The 22872-nt window shown below is 34.7% G+C and overlaps 3 protein-coding genes across 3 annotated transcripts; 2 read left to right on the forward strand and 1 right to left on the reverse strand.

The window, feature by feature from the left end:
• The first annotated feature begins 848 nt into the window (after nt 1-848).
• LOC111506477 (uncharacterized) lies at nt 849-4423 on the forward strand. Its single transcript, XM_023161546.2, has 4 exons — nt 849-1035; nt 2156-2327; nt 3131-3418; nt 3716-4423. Exons 1-4 carry the CDS (start codon nt 922-924, stop codon nt 4024-4026), a joined length of 885 nt encoding a protein of 294 aa, XP_023017314.1. The 5' UTR covers nt 849-921; the 3' UTR covers nt 4027-4423.
• Nucleotides 4424-5456: 1033 nt separating this feature from the next.
• GatA (glutamyl-tRNA(Gln) amidotransferase subunit A, mitochondrial) lies at nt 5457-12422 on the forward strand. Its single transcript, XM_023161545.2, is given in 8 exon segments — nt 5457-5637; nt 6295-6521; nt 6523-6777; nt 7221-7460; nt 7624-7771; nt 8129-8346; nt 8518-8720; nt 12219-12422. Coding segments are annotated over 8 exon segments (1482 nt in total). The 5' UTR covers nt 5457-5604; the 3' UTR covers nt 12377-12422.
• A 1371-nt stretch (nt 12423-13793) lies between these two features.
• On the reverse strand, nt 13794-21601 carry LOC111506475 (protein RCC2). Its single transcript, XM_023161543.2, has 6 exons — nt 21360-21601; nt 20949-21283; nt 19490-19816; nt 15913-16251; nt 14660-14974; nt 13794-14580 (listed from the first exon to the last, which is right to left on the reverse strand). Coding segments are annotated over exons 1-6 (1446 nt in total). The 5' UTR covers nt 21361-21601; the 3' UTR covers nt 13794-14451.
• Nucleotides 21602-22872: the final 1271 nt, after the last annotated feature.

Consider the following 22872-nt stretch of genomic DNA (forward strand, 5'->3'; position numbering starts at 1 on the left):
ATTTTAGGGATAGTATCCACACCCACCAGAGTGTTGATGAAATTTAATTGAATACTAGCCTACAAAAGTATATTTTTTTTTGCATATTTTTGGATTTTAGGATTTTCTATAGGGGCCGTAATATCGATTGTGAAACGTTTTCAAATCGACACACTGTATAGAATCAACACCTCAATTATTTACATGATATTTAGGAACGTTTTCTATTTCAATAAATTGATGGATGTAGCCGTTACTACGTGGTAGGAGATCATAATGAAAAGAGAAATGGAAATTTCTATGTTTTTTACCGCTTTAGTTACAAATAAAAGTGGTAAAAAACATAGAAATTTTCATTTCTCTTTTCGTTTTTTATTTTGTTTTCAATAGTTTGATTCTGTTGAGCTTTATTTTTATATATTTTTGATACTTTCGAATGTCTTATAAAAGTAGGACCACAGGATCGAACTTCAGTCCAGAGTCTAGAATTGGTGCCCTCCAAGAAACCGTGAGAAAAATTTAACCAATTATCGTTCTCGAGGGCAATTATAAACACCCCAATATTACATGAAATGAATTGCCTGCACTTTACTCATTAAGCATTAGTCAGTGGCTAATCCAATTAAACCCGAGTATTCCCCAAACAGCAAACAACCTTCAAAATTCGCATTACAAACGTAGATCGGATCACGTAGGTCATGAGGATGTACGAGGCATTAGATAATTAACAAAGATAAGCTGCTTGTTATTCCTGGACAAACTAACGGACCAGACTTAAGTGGCTGAAATTAAGTTAAGCGGACACGTAATTCCACCTACTTATTAATGCATCTCGAATTTTGAATAATAGGTCTTTCGGTCATTAAACAATTATTTACTTTCGTAACGTCGCTTGTGTGGACACGAGAGACAGTGAAGGTGAAGACGTTAGAGGTAACGAAGATGTGGTTGTTTTTTGGAGTTTGCGCGTGTTTCTTCGGTGGAGGGTTGAGTTTGGCTTCCTCCAATTATTTTTGCGCGGACATGAACCCCCAGCATCATGTTATAATCGATCAGGTAATTATAATAATAGTCGTAATTCTGAATTCAATTCAAAACACGATTTCAATGTTTTTCAAAATAATAAGTCGATATACAGAGTGACATACTTTCTGGTGTCAACGGGTGGCGCGCCACATTTCCCTGCAACTATAAAAAGATCAGATCGGGTGATAGGAAGAAGACAAACAGCAAAATAACCCTCTAGATTACCTGATTTCAGTCCAATGAACTTGTTTTAAGAGATAATATGAATTCTAGACTCTATAATAACAGAGTTATTGGCATAGTGAATACTATTGAATAAATGAAATGATATAGACTGAAGACTATAAAATAAATATTTAGAAACAAAATTTCGAAATATTCATCTCTACCAACTACCTACACTGTAGGTTCTGGTAAATGTCTGTCGGAAAATAACTACTTCCCCGGCTTATGCCACACTGGATATTGAATTATATCTGACAGACATTTATGCAAAGTACCTCACAGAGGTTAGTCTCACAGAAGTTTCTCGTTCATCCAGCAGCAGGAGCATTCTGAAATCAGTCGAGTAGATAATTTACAGACCGGTTTCCAGGTATTACCTCTCATCAGTGCCGGAAAGATCTGACCCAAACAGCAAAGTGACTGGGACTCGATAAATTTCAACGCGGCTCAACTGCATGAATGAAACCTTCGTCTAAGTAACAGCTCCATCTCGTGAACGAAGCCCTAAGCCCATGTACCTGTACTCTAACAGAGATCAAACCATGTCTGAAGACTGTATCGAGGAGAGATACATAAGTAGAACTAGAAAATAAATTAGTTTGATTGATAGCCAGTTGATGAGTGCGTTCCCTATTCACTTTCAAAGATGAAACAAATTGGTTCCTTGTGTTCAATGCCTACCGAATTATCGGTACTCGGTACTAGGAATCGCGCTTCTTAGCAATTATTGAATTATTATGAATTATGAATTATTCTTAGCAAATACAAGTTTCGAATTTTGACACTCCCTCTTACTGTTCACCGACACGCAAAATATAACTTGAAACTCCTAGTAATCATGTACTAGACTCGACTGAAACTTTTATTAATATTTATGTAATAGCGAAGCTATTCCTTCGGAATAATGAAATGTTTTTTATTGCAGCTTATGGGCATGTGGTTTGGAATAGAGAAAATAGATCATCTTGACGAAACTCGTTACATCGACAAAAAGAAGCCCTCTTGTCCAATTATTCACATATCAGAGGATAGAAGATCATCGACAACTTTGAATCCATTGTATAAGAACTACAACTATGGGTATAATTATGGCGAAGGTAAGTTATTTTGTAAATTGGGTGTTTCTATTCTCGTGAATACATTGAAATTCGAATATTTTTGTCGGTTGACAAGTTTAAAAATCAATCGAACCTTCCAGAACTCTCAGCACGAGGATTAAGATTATTTATAATAATATATTACAAATAATTTTTACAAAAGAATGAGCTACGAAAATGAAAAATAATAGTCTTCCACAATTCATACTTACAGTTGTGAATTCATAATCATTGTTGTGAATTTACAGTTATAAGTGTGAATTCACAGTAATAATTGCAAATTCAATGGTCATTAACATTCTACTGTGGTATAACTGTAAATCATGACCAGCAGTTGTAGACAACACAATCATCGCATGTACACTTTGCACTTGACACAATTTAGATGTCAGTACGTTACATTTACTGCAAATTAATGGAATATACAATTAATAATCAAACAAAATCTGATATGCAACCTAACCTAGTCACAGCTAGATTCAATTAGGGCAATTGAAAAAATATATTCTTATTGAACTGATTACACTTTTTTTGTCAAATTGTAATCACACTACTTGAATATAGCTTTGGCTAGGTTACCCTATAAGTAAGTTACTGCTTTATTAACAAATGAATTAAGTGTCTACAGACGTTGGTCACGCCATTCACAGTGTATTCACACGTACTTTTAAATTCACACATATAACTGTAAATTTACAGTTGTAATTGTGAATTATGGAAAATGATATTATATATTTCTGTAGCACTTCTTCACTTTCATAGTCTTAAATATTTCTATTAGTAACTTTCGATTCAAACCATAGGCCACGGTTATAACACGCAGAGGCCAATCAATGCTCGTGAACGAATGTTGCAACTAGAAATGCGCAAAAGAATCTACGAACAATCCGAATACGATAGGCAAACTACTTACGGCGACTACCCGGCCAGCAGAAGGCAGCACAACTACAACGATATTCTTGGGCGACAGAACTTTGCTGTGAAGTACTTGAGGTTGTATTGGGACGAAAATGGAGAAAGCACTGAGTTTCACATGCGCTACAATGTCAGCAGAGCAGGATTTTGGATCAGTTCTGGTCCCGAGAATGGAGGTAATCTTGTTTTATCAACAAAATCACATCTATTTAAGAATTTTCGTCTGTACGTTTGTACGTAAGGAAGATATGTATATTAAAAATAACCCTTACCATCATTACCATTGAGTGAAAAGCTGTTTAGGCACAAGCATAATGAACTAAAAAGTTTATGATGATTGGAACCGTATTTCGGAGTTTCCCTTTTGATTTTCATTGCAGTGATTCATAAACCCACATATGTACTTTTTGGCGATATATTTCTTTTTCGCCTCAACTTCATAAAACTCTCTCTTTATATTGGATAATTTCCAGGATCATCATTAGACCCGGAATTCAGCCATTTTGCCGGTACAATCCAGGTGTTGAAAGCTGTAGGCAACCACTTGGTACTTACTTTTTGTCATCAGCTACCAGATCGGCAGCTGTACTCCATTCTGCTTTCCAGAGAACTGAAACTTGACCACGTAGAAATCCATGGTGTCCATAACATGCTCCAACGAAAGGGCCTAAGAACCAACTCGGTACAAAAACTGTGTAACAGCGGGAAGAAACATTCCTTGAGTAACATCTTGAAGGGTTCTACTTTAATGATATTCTTTGTTAGTAGATTACTTAAAAATTGAATGATGGATGAAACGTTAGGATGGTAGATATTATTTTTTGTAGGAACATACCTCGCAGTACAAGTTTTGGTTTTATAAGGATATATCAAACTGTATTATATACAGTGTATTTACAATAATTCGAATGTTTGAAAATTTTTAAGCTGTATATAGTTTTTACGATCAATTATTTTCAGTAAAAATACAAAGTTAGAACCAAATAGATATAAATATAAACGAACCAACTACGAGTACAAAGATATATTTTAAACATTCTTACAGAATAGATGTGAAGTATTGTATTGTATTAATTGCTAATTCAAGAACTTTATATTCCATTTTTCCTATAATATTGAATATTTGTTAATTCGCTTTAGGAAAATATTCCCTAACTGTTTAATAAAATAAATACGGTGAACTCTTGTTTATTTATTATATATTTCGAATATTTAAATAATAAAATCACTACAATAGACCATAAATGTTCTAGCATTGAGTAAGTGGTCAAGGCCTCAAAGGGATGAAGAAATGAAGAATTCGTCAATTCAAGTATATTAAAAAAGTTCCTAGCTGATTTCTTAGTGGTGAGTGCTACTGAACTTATTGATAGATCCTTTTGACAATAGTTTTACTATGAATGCGTGAAAAGGATACAGAAAAATCGATATAATTTTTTCCCATCCACACAAATTGAGAATACACAGTGCACAGTCATAACTGTTAATTTACAGTTATCAGTTTGAATTCACAGTTTCAACTGTAGATTCACAGTGTAAGTATAAATCATGAACAGTATCTGTCAACTTTGTACTTTATGTTAGCATTTTACATTTATTGCTAATGGAGATATCCAATTTCTGGTAACTTTGAAATACAAGAGAGGAAAGGTTTTATTAACGATTTCACGTAACAAATGAAGCATTCCTATTTTATTACACAGAAAATAGGTTTCCAAGCTAACAGTACTGGTGAAGAATCGAACAAGACTATCCATTACCCATAGTATGAAATTAGTAGCATGAAATGAAACATAAAACAAAGGTTGATGTAATATATTTTCAGTCCCCAATATAAAATGACAAGACTCTGATGAGAAATTACAAAATATTTTCGGTTCGTGGATTTGAAACCTTCAAGTTCGCGTTAGATAACTGGTATTTTGTAATAAAAATAACCACAATACTAAGGATAGATTATGTTTCTCAACGAACGTGTATGGTAACTATTTATGTTTTTCAATAAGTTTGCTTGATCATATATGAAGGCGTATAGCGACAGTCTCTAGACAATTTTTATTTGACAATTTTGATACCAAAGGACACTTATTTATATAAAAGGACCAAAGATGTATTTATGAGCCACGTCCAACAAAATTAGAGAGAGAGAGAGAGAGAGAGAGAGAGAGAGAGAGAGATGTATTTATGAGATCTGAGTCCAACACTCAACAAAACTGTGGTTATGTCAGAGCTGAAAAGCTGTGGTTATGTTTACATTGGTAGTTAGGTTATGTTTAACATTTCCCAGAAAGATTAAACAGAATTTAAAATGAATTTATAGATTTCCTCACGTTTTTATACATTTACTTGAAAACACGTTATAATGGACAAAATAGCCACAGCTAACATTAAAACGGTAAATGAAGAACTTGCACATAAATCAAAAATATTAATCATGATCATTAGCACTAGAACCAGTGTAAATTACCTCATTATGAAATCAAACTACAGATTGGCTGACTTCAATGATAATTTAAATTCAGGCAATAACTTCATGAAAGAAATTGCAAACTTTTTAAAGACTTGGCTGGAAGTTATGAAATGTTCCTGTAATATCCTTTAGTAATAACTTATATTAATTTCATGAATAACTTATGTAATCTTCAGATGAAGAGATTGAAGAAATTATTTTATCCCTCCAGTGAAAAAAAATTCGTTGAAATATTCGATAAGATTTGCTCTAAAATGTCTGATGAAAAAATTAATCTATTTTGATGAGTTTCAAATTTTGTTTTATATATGGTATACTGGTAACATTCTATCAATATGTGATGAAAAATACCTAGGTATCTACTCATTACTTGTATAATGGAAAAGAATTTTTCAGACTGTTCTTCCATTAATAAAATATTTCATGAATATGTTTATTTTTTTCTTACTAGTACCCAGGTTTTATTTACTGAATGTAGATACAAAAATTCATCACTGTTGAATATTTTGAAATTTTCTGTCCAAACCACGTAACATGCAAACTTGATACTAATTTTTTTTAATAAGCTTGTAAAAATTTCAGGTTTCCAGACTGTTATTTGATGGTATAATCAAACCTACAGATTTAACAAAATCATCAATAAAAAAGGCTTATGAAAACCAAAACCTTAACGCTTTCATTACAATTACCAATGAAGTTGCCAAAACTCAATCAGAAAACTCTTTGGAGAGGTATAAAGCAAAAAAACCTTTATCAGACTTGGATGGTCTGCCTATAGCAATCAAAGATAATTTCTGCACAGAAAACATAAAAAACATGTGCCTCAAAAATGCTGGAAAACTTCGTTCCTGCTTATAACGCCACAGTATATGAGAAACTTGCCAATTCAGGAGCTATTTTAATTGGTAAAACGAATTTGGACCAATTCGCAATGGGTTCAGGTACCATTGACTCAATATTTGGACCTACCAGAAACATTTGGGGTTCCACAGATAGTGATTTTCGTATATGTGGGGGCAGTAGCGGTGGGAGTGCTGTAGCAGTCGCTTCTGGAACTTGCTTTGCGTAAGTGTTAGTGACAGATAGCTGTATAACAAGAATAAAATTTTCTGACAAATGGATAATAAATAAGTTTCCCATATGGTACAAACTTGTTGAAACCCACTGTATATACAGTAGAACTTGCACTACAAAACACAGCTATGAGATCAGAAATAAGACTAACTTTTACTAGATTCTTCGGCCCTCTAAACACACTCTCTTTCACAGTTTTGTATATCTAGAACCTAAACTGTATAGCCTTATTCCTTCAGAAGACAAACTGATCAACTCATATTACTTATTTGTTTGTTGAGACAAATTCCTATGTAAACTGACGTCACACCCTGGGTGATATATTCCAATAATTAAAAGATAATCCATTCTATGACATTATGTTTAAAATTGAACAATTTGATAATAATAAATTTCTGCAATTAATCTAGTGAAGGTTTCCATTTTTATAACAGTGCAATTGGCTCTGATACCGGTGGTTCCACAAGAAATCCAGCTTCTTACTGTGGCATAGTGGGTCTGAAACCAACATACGGACTAGTGTCCCGCTCTGGACTGATCCCTCTTGTGAATTCGATGGACGTACCCGGAATACTAGCCAGAACAGTTGATGATGTAGTTTCTGTACTGAACATAATCGCAGGGTTTGATCCCAAAGACTCGACGTCTCTGACCAAGCCATATCGAAAAGTAAGGTAGGACTAAAGCATTATAATTCATAACATTTCATGTCCTATGCAAACATGTGTTCTTTAAAACAATTTTTCAAACTTCGCCAAATGTGACCTATGTAGGTTTTATCCATCTCTAGACTTGATTTTTTTAGAGTCCTTGAATTCAGGATTTTCCTTGTTCAAGATTACCACCTGCTGAAAAAATGAGCATCAAGGGATTGAAAATTGGCATACCATTGGAGTATAACTCGGAGCATCTCAGTGATGAAGTCTCGGATACTTGGAATGAGGTTGGTGCATTTCTGAGTCAAGAAGGTGCAGTAGTGAAACAGGTAATCCCACTTCTTCTAATAGTAATAATTGATTTTGTATTGAATGGGTTTCAAATTATTTAATGAATTGCCATCTTATACGATGTCTTGATAAGTCAACAAAAATGTTAGATAATTTCAATATTGAATGTTTAATTTTACTTGACTATTTTATTACTCAACTGTTTTTTTTATAACCTATTGCCTTTTATATTTTTATTATTGGCTTGTATTATATCATCAAGTATGATCTGATGTATAACTATTTTCTTCATGAGTGTGTTACACTAACAGTATCTTCTCAAATATTTCAATTGCTCATTCAAACTCATTTCGTTCTTGACTTTTGCAGCAACATAACTGTTATGATCATTATAGGTCTCGATGCCCAACACAGAACACAGTATCGTCTGTTATTCGATACTGAATCAGTGCGAAGTTGCTAGTAACATGGCTCGATATGATGGCATTGAATATGGTTTTCGTGCAGATGAACATTCGTCTACTGAAAAATTGTATGCTCTTAGTAGGCGTTTTGGGTTCAATGACGTCGTGAAGAATAGAATACTAACAGGAAACTATTTTCTACTTTCTAGGTAGGATCAACAACGCTACAATGTTTTTTAAGGCAATAAAGAATAGTCAGTTTCAGAAAATGATATAGTTAAGTAGAACGACATGAGACCCAAGACAAAACCTTGTAGATTTCCTTTAAAAACATTCAAAATTAAAAAATTTCATGATTACATATTCTATTACTTTTTCAGGAATTACAAGAAGTACTTTGAACAGGCTCTCAAAACTAGGAGATTGATTTCAAATGATTTCGACAATGTGTGGAACGATGTTAGTTTGTTACTCACGCCTACTACCCTGTCGGAAGCCCCCTTGTACAGTAAGTTCGTTGAAAGAACAAATAGGGATCAGTGTGCGACTCAGGATTACTGCACGCAACCTTCTAATATGGCTGGTAAGTCGCGGAACATAGAATAGAATATTTAATTGGTGTTAAAATAAACATTAAGTTTTTACACAGGTCAATACAGCACAGATACAGAAATATAACTTATAAATTATATAAAATATATCGAAGTAGGTATGTAGGTTTCACAATATCAACAATTTAAAGTTTTCATTTCATTTTCTCAGAGACAAATACAACATTCCAAAGATTACATTTCATTTCAATTCTACTGTTAAGAAATTCATCGTAGCCATAGAGGTCTTTGTTTGTTAAATAATCTTTCAATACAATCTTCAGCTTATTTGTTTCAAGATCCCTGATCTGGCAAGGTTATTGTAGAATTCTGGAGCATAATAAAGTGAAGCATTCCTAGATTCATAAAGTCTAAGATTATTCATTCACTAAAAGGCTTCTTAACGAAGCCTTTTAGTTTTTATGGTGAGTGGTCTTTCAGGTCAGATGGTGAGAGTACGGATCTGCCGAACTCAAAGAACCTGATTCGGTCCCCAGCGGGGCAGGCACAAAGTATATGCTCTGCTGTTTAATCATTTTCCAGACAGAGGCGACACACACTGTCTTACGATAGTCCAAGTCTCTGCATATAATGATTCAAATGACAGTGTCCTGTAAGAAGGCCTGTTAGACATCGTAGTTCATCCCTACTGTAGTCCAACAACTGTTTGGAATCAAGCTTCGCAGGGTGAATAAACGACTTGGAGTGAGCCAATCCTGGAAGATTCTGCCAGAAGTCCATAAATCTTCTTGCCATCCAGGTGTTCAGTGTTTGTTTGGCAAAGCCCAAAGCGATGCCAATGACAGGTTCTGGTCCAATGAAGCCGCTTGCAGCACCCTCCTTTGCAAGAGAGTCAGCAGCTTCATTGCCTTCTAGGCCAGTATGAACAGGAATCCATACCAGAGACAATCTGTTAAGTCTTCCTATCGAGGAGAGTCGTTTTTGGCAGTTTGCTACCAATTTAGACGTTGCTCGGTAGGAACCAAGAGCTTCCAACGCCGCTTGACTGCCCGAGAATATTTTTATTGACTTGTGAGTGAGGTTGGATTTATCCAATCTCTCCGCACACAAATCAATGGCGTAAATTACCGTTTGAAATACAGTCGCATAAGTTCCTAGGCAGGTAGATAACTCTGTCCTGGGTCTGCGACTGAAAACACCTGCACCAGAACCGGAAGGTGTTTTTGATCCATCTGTGAACCAACAACTATCTGCTCTTAATATTTCCTTCTCCCGGAGGATCCAGTCCTCTCTACTCGGTAATAGTACTTTATAAGGCAGTTCGTAGTTGACAGTTGGAGGCATAAAGTCAGAGGTCATTTCCAGAATGTTATGATTTCCAATGTCAACCAACAGTCTGTTGCACTCTGCATTGAATTGATTTGTGCAATTAGCAATGTGCACAAGTCTGTATGCAGTCCATCTAGCCTCTCTTTCCAGAAAAATGTGGATAGGAGGTAGATCTAGAAGGATCTCCATGGCCGTTGACGGTGTGGTACTGATGGCACCACTGATAGCCAGACAAGCCTGTCTCTGTAAGCCAGAGAGTTTTGCTTGGGCCGTTTTCTGTTAAGCCAAGCAACTGCACCATAAGTGATCAATGGTCTGACAATCATCACATAAATCCAATGGATTTGTTTGGGACCTAAACCCCAAGTTTTACCACAAATCCTTCGACATGTCCATAGAGACAGTCTGGCTTTGTGTAAAACTTTTTCCAAGTGAGCGTTCCAGGTGAGTCTTTTATCAAGGACTATGCCAATATATTTCACCTCTGTTCCAAATGGAATGACCACACGATTGAGATCGACTAATTTTCTTCTCTTGGTGAAGGGCATTAACACAGTTTTGCTGGGGTTGACAGACATCTGCTCCCTCAGGCACCAACTGTGAACAATGTCCAACGCGCTTTGGAGGATATTACAAGCTACCCTACCCGACGTGGCCTTGCCAGGATGACAAGGTCATCTGCATAAGCTTGCAGATCAACTTTTCTGTCGAGGGTATCAAGCAGACTATCCACCAGGAGCGACCACAGAAGGGGAGATAGTACCCCACCTTGAGGGCAGCCCCTAGTGACCCTGAACCTGAAGAGTCGTAGTTGCAGTTCTGTTTACTAGCATGGCATAGATCCAGCCAGTTATGGTCGATTATAAACCCCTCCTAGCCAGAGTCAATCCTATAGATTTAGGAAGTGCATTGTCAAATGCTCCTTCAATATCAAGAAATACAGCAACCGCAAGAAGAAGATGTAATTAATTGTAGATACTTTGCATCCTCACAATAGGACTATTTTGAGTACAGTTGGTAAGATGCAATTCATTACTTAAAAGTCTGAAATGCCTCGTTCTGACAAAAGTGTTGAAATTCAGTAGGGTATATTTTTTAGGGAAAAAACTTTTTGGCTTTCAGTTCTTCATCTTTTTACAAAAATTGTGGGAATCTTCCAAAAGACTAAAGAAAGCATGCAAAGAAGTTACTTTCAGATGAAAATTGGAATAAAAAGTCCTCCTGACACAACTACTTTCACATGAACATTTTTATACAATTTTTTATATCAAGAAGGAGAAGTGAAAACCAAAAAACTTAGAGTTGATGTGACTGTACCAATCCATTTACTGATATGTATAAAAAATATGAGATCTTTGTTAAGTGTATGAGTTTCTGGAGTAAGAATGTTGAAAGTATTAAGCAACCCGAAGTACTCTTAATTGAAGTTCAAACTACTCAGTAACAAATTGTTGGAAATAAATCTCGTGAATTTTTTCTGCATTTTTTCAAGAGTGTCCTTATGCACATTTTAGCATTGAGACCAAGACTATTGATGCGTAGTCCAGTCCGGAGCAAGCAAAAGAATAATACTGATTTGAAAATGGCAAGACGAAGATCTCTGAATACAATCCATAAACCAAACCTAATTGTCTAAAGCAGTCAGTTGTAATATTTTTGTACATGCTTATTGAATTTGAGTTTGCAAAAATAATACAGCGTTATCATGTATTTCTTCAATACAGCAGAACATTTCCGAAGAACTGGGTTTAGAGTGAGGGGTATGGGATCTACATAATATTACAAAGCATTTACTAGCATTGAGGGATGATAAAACTGACTAACTGTAGAGAAAGTGTCGATATCAGTCAGCAATGCTATAGATTCCTCATCACGATCTACAAGTTTTTTGTACATTCAGTATTGCCTTCTTAAGCGGTCCTTATCCAATCGAGAAGTTTGCTACACATTGCGATGTGACATCACAATATATTGATCAACAGCCTGCGTTCAGTGGCGCATTTTCCTTTGTGAAAAATACATTAAATTCAGCAGTAAATCATCAGGGTGAACTAAAAGAAAACCCTTTCTACACCTGTATGAAGTTCTCCATTGGAGTTTTAATTTTTTTCAGATTGTAGAAGATGGAAATTCAAAAAAAATATGTGTAATCTTACCTTTAATGATAAATTTTTTTGTGTGACATTTATTGTTTATTTTAGGAGTTCCTGCTATCTCAGTACCCGTTAAATTATCCAAAAACGGCCTTCCGCTGAGTCTGCAACTGATAGGTAAAAATTTGAGTGAACCACTACTGCTCGCTGTAGCCAAGTATATTGAAAATGCTGTTAAATTTCCTCATATTTGTTATAATTTGTGATTATTACAAGTGTCTTTATATTGATAATAAACACATTAAAAATCTTTATCAGAAGTACAAAATCAAAACCTTTTTTTAAAGAAAATGATTAACTAAAACATCATTTCAAACCATTGTTTCACAAAGAAATTATAGCATTTGACACATCAAAAGATTTTGTGTTTTTATGTGACGTTGGAATTCTTTTTCCATATTCAGAGAAAGAATATTTGTTGAACCTTGCAACCATGGATATGTGTCTCCATACATACTTTCTCATTAAGAGTAGGCTAGAATAAGACACGTAATTCCAGCTTAATCAATGATTAAAAAGTGAAACAAGAATCGGGAACCACAGTCAAAGGTAAACTTTGTTTTGTTACAACTACCAAGACACGTTTATTGTTTATAGTAAAGGAGATTAAAGTTGACATCTCCCCCTAAGAAGACGCCATTTCACCAATAGTGAAATATTCCGTGTTACGATTTTGGGTTAATTCAATTAAAATTGTCAGCACTTGTGAAAACATATTTTTTATTCCATTTATCCGCTTAGTTATCAGGCAATTCAAATTTTCCAGTATGCAAAACTTTAGAGCCGTTTCCAATTTGAAAGACTAAGAGTATTGGTACATGGGATGCTTCTTCCTCGCTTGGGGCTTTGTTTACCAGATGGAGCTGTTACTAGTTAACAGTCAATATCCAACATGTTATCAGCCGGGGAAGTAGTTGATTTTTTGCAGGCATTTAACAAAATCTACTGTGCAGGTATGTTGGGAGAGATGAATGTTTTGAAATTTTATGAATTACCTGATTTTATAAAACTAATTCTGTATTGTAATTGTTTTTTCAAAATCTATGTTTTACCAGAATTAATCATTAATCTAATTAAGTTTTGTAATTAGGTATCTACTGTTAAAAGACAATGTAGAATAGTTTTATGTACTGGATCTCAGATAAATTTTATTGTGAAAATTGTATAATAATCATGGATAGTTATTATTTCCCATCAGAGATCAGTGAATCCATAACAAATCAATTCGACAGCAAATGCACATCAATGTTGAAACAAATATGGAAAGATACAGGCTAGAACATAAAAGCACCGAAATAACAAATAGGTATTTGCCAGATTGTATTTGCCAGATTGTGGAACTGACATCAATGCCCACCGATGTTATAGCAAATATTTCTCTGTGAGTTTCACAGTTCATAATCGAATTGAAGGAAGCCAATGTATGAACAATTTCAATTCAATAGAGATGTACTCCTGACGCTATGCTTGATAAAATATACTTTTAAATTTGAGAACAACCTCCATGTTATTGCAAATGAGAAATTTTGTTTTATATATTACTAAATATTGAATACTTACAATTATTTCTAGTTCCCTCTACTACCAGGCCATCAAAAATCAGGAAATTACACAAAATACTGGTTAAGTAATGTAAATCTTTATTTTTATATCGTAATTAAACAAATACAAGAAAAAAAAAGACATTCACTATAATTGAACATTGAAGACGACATTTCACGGAATTTTGAAACTGGCAAAAAATACTCTACCTGAAATTTGTCCTGCAGAAAAATCTACTGAGAGTATTCTGAAAATAAGTTGTAAATTGCCATTAAATATATATAAAAGTAAAAAAAATACTGCACAATATACATCTAAAAGAGTTCTACAAATATCTGCTCAAAAAACCAAAATCCATTACTAATTAATTTGTGTAATTCTAATCTTTAGTGTTTGTTACGAAACTGTTATCCGTATCAAGTGGTATAGTCGATCTCTTGCTTGAATTTTCAAGTTGGAGGAATTGAAATCGATCAAAAGCTACACGCCACCCTCATTTCCGCTAGGCATGCATTATAAATATCCACAATCACAGCTTCAAGGAATATACTTCTCAATCTCAGAAGGTCGTCTAAGAATATAAAAGCCACCACGGCGCCCAATGTGGGACACATGGAGTCGTGGCCAATTTCAATTCGATACAAGAAAATTCAGTCAAGCAGTCGAAGCGATACTGTTCAGCTTTTACCGACATAAATACATGGAATAGCATAAATTCTAAGTGTATTTCCACCTAAATCTAAGGTATGTATTCTTTCAACGCCTCCAGTTTCTGCTTTTGTTCCGGGGTGTCGTCCTGAGCAACCAATAATGTGAAGCACAGTCCCATAGCCAAGCTAGTTACTTTGAGTCCCGACAGCCTAGTAACCTGAAAGATTATATCATCATTAACTAGTTCACGTTTTGGTCCTTAGAGCCGGTTCAAAATTTTACAAAGTATAGCTTACCTCCTTTGGTGTAGTACTGGTCTTCTGCATATCGCCGAGGCCGAGTTCTCCGTAGCAGGGTGAAGCTCCCCAGGCAATGACGGTTTCGTCGGCGGCTACGATAATAGACGTGTATCCCGTGCCGATGTTTTTGATATTCCATCCGGCCAGATCTTGGATGGGTTTGGGATACATGTTCGCTTCACCGGTCTTTTTTGTCTGTCCGAACATGAACAAACCGTTGTATTCTGTTACAGCCAAGGAGTAAGTCGAGCCACAATGAACCGATCTAACCCCTCGAGATTGGCTGTCGAAGTATTTGATCAGCCGGGGAACCTTAAAAAAGGGAACAACTTGAAATCCTTTTCACATTTAGTCAGTGGGCATACATAAATCAAATCATCTAAAATCTAAAGGAACAATTCGTTCGGGCCAGTCTCAACTCCCTATGCTGTAGGTTAATGGACTGACATCTATAAGAAAACAACTACTCCCCTGGCTAATACCACGAGGGCGTTGGATTATATCCGACAGGTGTCAATGCAGGATTCTTCACTGAAGTTATTCCTACATATGCTGTTGGTGATACAACTGCCGCAATCTATTTTCAATTATTGGAACACACTTGCAGACCGGTTTTGGGCTGTTTGGCCACTCGTCAGTGCAAGGTAGTGTTTCTATCATCAACATGAAGTCGATGATTTCCGATAATTGAAAATCGAATTCCTTCAGAGATCATTCCTCGAACTAGGCTGAAGCGAACAACATTTGTCATCGCCCCATCTGCCGGTGAACGAGATAACCAACCGCATATCCGAAATTTGCCTCGTATAAAGAAAAAACTTTTCACATATAGTCAGTGGGTATACTTGAAGACAGTCTATAAATCAAATCATCTAAAAGGAACAATTCGTTCAGGCTAGTCTCAAATTACCTACACTATAGGTTAATGGACTGACACCTATCAGAAAACCACTACTCCCCTGGCTAATACCACGAAGGGTGTTTGACTATATCCGACAAATCTCGGATATGTAAGTCAAAACAAATCATTAGAAATGATGGACAAATCATTGAAATTTCATTCTATCAACTTTCATATATGAAAAATATTCGTCTTTATTACCATGTATTCAAAAAGCTTTTTTCATTGAAAATTTGTCAGAAACGTGATATTCTGAACGCCTTGTATATCCCCAAGAAACTTCAAATTGGTGTGAAATAAAAAATTCAAACTGATCTCAAAGTAGAAAATTAAAGAAATGATAACTTACCATCTCGTCTTTTTGTTCAGCATGGCCGAGCCTTCCGAAGCCCCCAAATCCCCAAGAGAAAGCCCTCTTCTTGCTATCGATGGCCACCGTATGATTCTGGCCGCAGCTGAAGTCAACGATTTCAGTGACATCGACCGGAGATACGTGTCCGTCTTTGCTCTTCTCGATATAGAGAACTATTCGCTTGGGGCTCGTCTGGTAGTTAAAACAGAGCTTGGTACTGGTTTTGAAATACTTTCCATCAGTGTTGTGGCCCAGCTGGCCATATTCGGGCAGCCCAAACGAATGCAGCCCTCCCTTTACATCCAGGATCACAGAGAATTCTGCCCCAGCTCCTACCTAATACGAAAAACAATGTAATTATACCGAATGATTTCTTTGGAAGTCTCTTTCTTGATTTCTATTCCTTCATTATATAAATTATAGGATTTTTTTACCAAAAAAAAAAATACAATATGAAAAGATTAAAACACAGGTGTTTTTATCAGAATCAAACTAGAAGATAGCCCATATAAAACTACTTCTTAGGAATATTGATATTGTTCCTCTCAGTCTGCACATTCAAGATACATTGAAATGGAAAAGTTATAATAAAGAACTTTACATAGATGAGTCTCTCTCAGTCTCAAATTAGACCAAAGTTTTCAGATGAAAATACTTGTTTTCAATTCATTATTTTGAAGAACACTCTTTCGATTGTAAAACCTTTTTTTTTGTTTTTTTTTTTTGCAAAAAACCGCATCAGCCGTAGCTCTTTGCGGCAAACAAATAAAATATATCTAAAATATGCAACTGTTTGCAATAAAGTTTAAATAAAAGGTTACATTCTTTAAGAAATTCAACAATATTGTTGGTATTTTGGAAAATTTTCCTTAGGTTGGAGGGAATTTTATTGTTCAATCTCTCAACTGTGAAGAGCGCGCTCTCTACCAGAACATGCTTAACAGTCACAAGCACTTCCACTTCACACGCGAAACGTTTTGGTGGCGGTTCTTTACTCAGTAGATGTTCTATCGTGACTTCACAATACAATATAAATTTAGAATGTACTAGATGAGAATAATTTTTAACCAGTGACATTTTCCATTGGTGAAAGCTATGGTCACCCTCAAACGAATTCCTGAGCTCCATATTGAGTTGAAATCTTTCAAGGTTCCGAGTTGATTTAACTGAAATTCTCAATAACATTTATATCACCGGTCAAAATTCTGTGAAGACATTTTATAGTCTTGTGTGACTGAACTATATTTACAAGTTCCCCATGAAAGGACAATACAACTAATGCATATTGATTTTAAAGGGTTAATATTCAGATTGATAGAATTTCTACTAATAAATCCCAATAGCTGCAGAAACATACATATGAGGAACAAAGCAAAGGGATTTGACCAAAACACCCCAGATCATAAACTTCATCAATGCTACTTATTAAAAGATTGTTCAAGAAATAACTAAACTTCACACCATTATCACAAGAGTGTTGGTGTTAATTAACAAGTGATGTCTATAGTCGGCGTTTACTAATTGCGGTGAAAAAAATAAAGACTTCATCTGGAACTAATTTTATGAAAAAAGTCAATTGAAGCTTGGGACCTGAAATGCATTGTTTTTCAGGTAATTTCAAAAGAATGGCGACGTTTGTCAGAAGAAATGTACCTGTTTTCATTTGAGGTGTTTTTACAAGTGAATTTTTCATATTTAGTAATTGGAAAGAGGTTACTTTCCAGAAACATTAACCCTCTAAAGAAAGTTGAGTATGTAATCTTTTTATAGTTTATTCAATTTTTAGGCAAAGTTTTTTTAAATACGACAAGTTACTGACTAATTGGACTCTTCAGTAGCTTATATTACATAGTAGCTTCTCACTTCAACTCCTTCACTATTGACTTACCGGTTTATTTTTCAGAGCGTGGAAAATTAAATAAGCAAAAACAGCAATAAACATTGACTCCTCCCTCCACAAATAAGTAAATATGTTTTTAAAAAATCCTCTTATAAAGTTCTTTGTTTTTAAGTTTTTTGTTACTTTTCAAAAATTGAGATTTATATATGCATGTTAGTATCCTCTTTTGAGATCCGATCACTTTCTCTAAACATGAAAATATTATAGATGACTGTATTGTTATTCAAATATGGCATTTTTAATATAAATTTTGATGTTTTACCTCTCAAGTATCTTACAGTTATAGAAAAGCTTTAACTATCTTTTAGTTTACTTACTTTATAACCTTGTACAAGTTATTGTTATTTAAACTACATAAATAATAGAAAATACAAAGTTGTATTTTCTTCATATAAGACTAAGGAACTATGTTGTATCCTGTGTTTATTAATTCTTTTTTTTTTCATATCTGAACCATAAGTTTTTTGATGTACTTGAATGATTTTTTTATCATACCATTGTTCCCGACTAGTTATCCAAAAACAAAAACTTTTTCCAATCACCAGAATGCAATATTTTTTTGATGCGTGTTTCACCAATCAAGTTGTCATTTTCAGATGCCAACTTGGTAGGTGAAACATATACTTATTCTTGTAAAAAAAATTGCTAGCATCTGCTTCCTAATCAAACAGCTGAGGCAAACTGTGTCTCCAAAAATTATAAAAGTACCTATTATGGTTTAACGAATTATCTGTTGAGTTATGGTTTAATGTTTTAGGGAAATTCACGTCTACAAAACTATTTGTTACGCAAAAAAAAATAATAAGCTATACACCCTTGTAGACAATTTTTCAGAAGCTTGTACCTCGTTTGTAAACATATTTGATCACAATGAATATAAAAAAGGGAGTGGAACTACACCAAAAACAATCAAATAAATGATTATAGCACTAGCAGGAGAAATAATCTGCATGTACCATTTTCAAGATAAGGACAAAATTGTCATTTATATCAAGGAACCCTCTATTATAAATCATTTTATTAATAAATTTGGAGAGATTGAAAATTTTAGTACATTGAGAAATACATGAGAGTCTGATCCACTTTCCAGCCATCTGAAGCATGTACTTTTGTAACTATAGTTATTGTTTGTTTTAATATATAATACATTTTGTAGTAATTATTTTATTAAAATTGTGATGAGATCATATAGAATGTAAGGAGGATGGATGAGTGTGTATTGTAAGTATTTATGTGCGGAGAGAATGAATCTTGATTAGCCTGATACGTCTTGCACTTCTATATAAAATTTCAGCAACGAAAAATATATAAAGTCTCATAATGTAAAATTACGACAAGTTCTGAAGGATTTTTCAATTGTTCTTCTACGCAGTTACTTTCTGGGTAAACTTTTCAGTTTACCCTAATTCCCACTTCATTTTCCAAATTGTAGAAGATAGTAAACACAGAAAAACAGCAAGGAACACTGACTTCTCCACAAAAAGTGTATTTCAAGAATAGTAAATGTAAATTTTTCTTTACTCGTAAAGTTTTTCATTGTTATATATTAATGAAAGAATATAAAGCCAAAAAAGGTAGATTTCCTACCATGTACCTATCTAAAAAAAAATTCCATAAACTGAATGATTTCTGACCAATTCTTCTTATGAAATGTACATAAAAAATAAAGAATACCTTAATAATAGGAGGCCCACGATAATTGATCCTCGTCGGAGTAAGAATCTGTGTTTGCAGATTCCCAACTCCACACTGTCCAGACTTGTTATCACCACAAGCATATACGGTTCCTGAATCGGTAAGGAAAAGAGTATGGTGTCGACCACAAGCCGCTCCGATGATATTCATGTTCTCCAGAGCAGGTACGGGCACTGGAGTAGTCTGGGAGGTAGTGCTGTCAATGCCGAGCTGACCGTTTGGATTGCGGCCAAACGTCATTGCTTTGCCTTCTTCTGTTACAAGAACACTGTGTCCCGCTACGCAGCCACTCACAACAAGACGGATCTATTGATACATTAAAATACCATAATCATGACGCTATAATCAAACAGGTAAATATTCATTTCAACGGTTTAGTTTCTGAAAAATTTTCAATTAGACTTTCAAACTTATGTTCATGAATCTGAAGTTTACTACTCGAATATGACACCTTATTTTTCACACCCGTATGCTGCTGAACTAGATTCACTCGTCACTTTTTTTTATAAAGTGTTTGATTACATCAAAATTGTATATTTCCCAACAAACTGTCTTTTCCAACAAATGTATGTTCCATTTGGACTACACCAATATTGTATTTGACAGAACTTATGTATTGTCAATGCAAAACGTGTCCACCTCTAGTTTCACCAATAGAAATCGCTGTCTACATTTTTTCAAAAACTAGTGCAGGTCGTTACAACGAATATTTACCATAATAATAAACGGTAAATTTTCGTTATGTGGACACCCGGCGATTTTGAAAAAATTTTTGACTGTACTTACGTATTTTGATGCGTAGATTACGAATCCGAAAGAAAAAAGCGGCGCTCTCCCTTATTTAAAAAGTTACGGCCCTTCAAAGTTCAGAAAAGGGCAACTTTTCAGCCTTCTTTTTCACTAAAAAAAACTATTTAAAAACACAAGCATTTATTCACTAGGTCACCTTTACACCTTATTCCTCCTTCTTTAACACTTTTCACTTCAATAATCAACATTTTTCTTATGAAAAACTTTACTTCAGGAATATGGACTGCATCAGTCGTACCAACCATATCATTAACCTTAAAAACGTAAAATACAGTGATATGTACCAAAAAAGCAGCTCCGTACATTTTTTAATATTTTTATAAGAAAAATGTTGATTATTGAAGTGAAAAGTGTTAAAGAAGGAGGAATAAGGTGTAAAGGTGACCTAGTGAATAAATGCTTGTGTTTTTAAATAGTTTATTTAGTGAAAAAGAAGGCTGAAAAGTTGCCCTTTTCTGAACTTTGAAGGGCCATAACTTTTTAAATAAGGGAGAGCGCCGCTTTTTTCTTTCGGATTCGTAATCTACGCATCAAAATACGTAAGTACAGTCAAAAATTTTTTCAAAATCGCCGGGTGTCCAGATAACGAAAATTTACCTAATAAACTTGCAGAAGTGGCATTACTAACCCTAAGATTTGTGAATCTGTGTGGCCAATACATCATAGGCAGGACCTTCTGTCCTTTGATTTCCCTCTTTCCCATGGTATCCCAATTGGGATTTCCAAAGAAAATAAACTGGCCAGCAGGTTTAATCATTGAATTAAGCAGTTCTTTTGGCAGTGGGGTTGGTTCGTCAAGGACATCTCCATGTCCAGCAATCAAAACTTCGTCGGGCTGGACCCTGTTTTCATTGTCACCGCCGTCACTCATGTCAGAATCAACATCGAGATGGTCTTTCCTTTTCCCTTTCTTGTTTGCAACCTTCTTTGCGGGTCCCCTCTTTCTTTTTGTGGAGGTGGACACTTAAAGTGAAAAGGTTAATTATGCCAACGCTTACCTCACAAACAATCGGTTTAGGTCATTCCTCCAAATACTCACTTTTTACGATTTTCAAAACCGCTTATTTACAATTATTTCACGTTGTAGCCTGCAGGATTATACACTAAAATTAGTAAATATTGAAAGTAAAAATGGAGAGAAAGTAACACTTTTTTGAGGACCGGCTTCAACACAAAGCAAAATGGCTAATCATAGCCAAAGGAAAGGAGACGAAGAACATCCAAGCCAAACAACTGGGTGCACTTTTCAGTGTTTTTATTAACGGTATTCTCATTGTGCTTTCATCAGCACAAATCACTAGATTATTACCAACATACAACTCGTAAATTTGAAGTTAGAGGAGTGCTTTCTAATGGAATATTTCCGTAACGTATGTCGTTTATCGATTCCGTAAGTCAATCAAACGTACATAATCTGTCATGTCTACACAGAACGTATTCAGGTTTTCTAATGTTGGTCATAAAAGTCAGAGTTCACAGAATAATATAAAAATTAAAACGTCATAAACAGGTGTTCGACTTATCTAATATCATTGCTACGTTCGTTTGTAATTTGCTGAAAATAATCTGTCGAATTTCGATACATTGCACTAGTTTAACTAATTCTTCGTTAAATTGTACAAGACTCGTACTGGAGTAGGAAGTTCCTGAATATATTCGATTCGGAAAGTAATGAAGATTCTTGAACTTGTGTTTTTCATATAGTGAAATTATTTTCAATTATTTTCAACCCTGTATGCATACTGAAAATTACTTCAATGCATATTAATTTCTAGCAAGTTAGGTAGATTTTGAATTTTCATTGTTTCCAAATTCGTTCAAAAATATTCATTTTCCCATTTTAGTTGCCTCCCATCGATATCTTTCTCACAGAGAATTCATCTTATCGATTGTGTATTGGTTGTTGCTATGTTACACTGATGACTGAACTTCGAATAGCTATATTACTCACTAGATGTATGAAAAGAAGTTATTTGGCTTCGAGCGTGTTTAATTGTATTATGAATGAAAAGCCCTCAGTTGTATTCTGCTATATAACTTCTGCAGGGTCGATGAAAAAATACATAGGCGTCATCAATATAATACGATAAAATATTTTTTTATACAGCATCTTTTTCTTCCACAGGTGGAAAAGAAAGACCAAACAGTTAATATTGGCGTTGATCAGAAGGAATGTTGTTTAGATGATCGCTGCTTATACTCGGTATAGAAAAATACACAAACGTAAGTCGTTCGCAATGGATGACGTCTTACTATCGTTCGACAGATTATATTGTTCATATATCCTTTTTTACCACACAATCAATTTTTTTCACAGCTAATAATATCAGTGGATATTTCATATTTGACATATTTCACAATAACTAAACTTCAGCACAGTGAATTAGTTCATTTGCCAGATAAGGGAATTGAAAAATGAAATATAGACTGTGTTTTTACATGATAAATAATGAAGTATGGGCGGGAATTTCAAAATCACTCGTCATTCGCAATGTATAAAATAGAAAACTTGGTATTCTTGATACATTGGCAGATATGCGATTTCATTGTAT

Source organism: Leptinotarsa decemlineata, unplaced genomic scaffold (assembly GCF_025532065.1).
Source record: "Leptinotarsa decemlineata unplaced genomic scaffold, Ldec_3_MD MMD2_tig00000882_RagTag_RagTag, whole genome shotgun sequence".
In the NCBI taxonomy this organism is placed as follows: domain Eukaryota; kingdom Metazoa; phylum Arthropoda; class Insecta; order Coleoptera; family Chrysomelidae; genus Leptinotarsa; species Leptinotarsa decemlineata.

What these genes read in the sequence shown, in the direction of transcription:
- LOC111506477 (XM_023161546.2), top strand. Translation starts at nt 922, where the DNA reads ATGTGGTTGTTTTTTGGAGTTTGCGCGTGTTTCTTCGGTGGAGGGTTG. An exon ending in ATCATGTTATAATCGATCAG is followed by an intron (nt 1,036 to 2,155) that starts GTAATTATAATA and finishes TTTTTATTGCAG; the next exon opens with CTTATGGGCATGTGGTTTGG. An exon ending in TTCTGGTCCCGAGAATGGAG is followed by an intron (nt 3,419 to 3,715) that starts GTAATCTTGTTT and finishes GATAATTTCCAG; the next exon opens with GATCATCATTAGACCCGGAA.
- LOC111506475 (XM_023161543.2), bottom strand. An exon ending in ACAGATTCACAAATCTTAGG is followed by an intron (nt 19,817 to 20,948) that starts GTTAGTAATGCC and finishes ATGTATCAATAG; the next exon opens with ATCCGTCTTGTTGTGAGTGG. An exon ending in CTGAACAAAAAGACGAGATG is followed by an intron (nt 14,975 to 15,912) that starts GTAAGTTATCAT and finishes CCCTTTTTTAAG; the next exon opens with GTTCCCCGGCTGATCAAATA.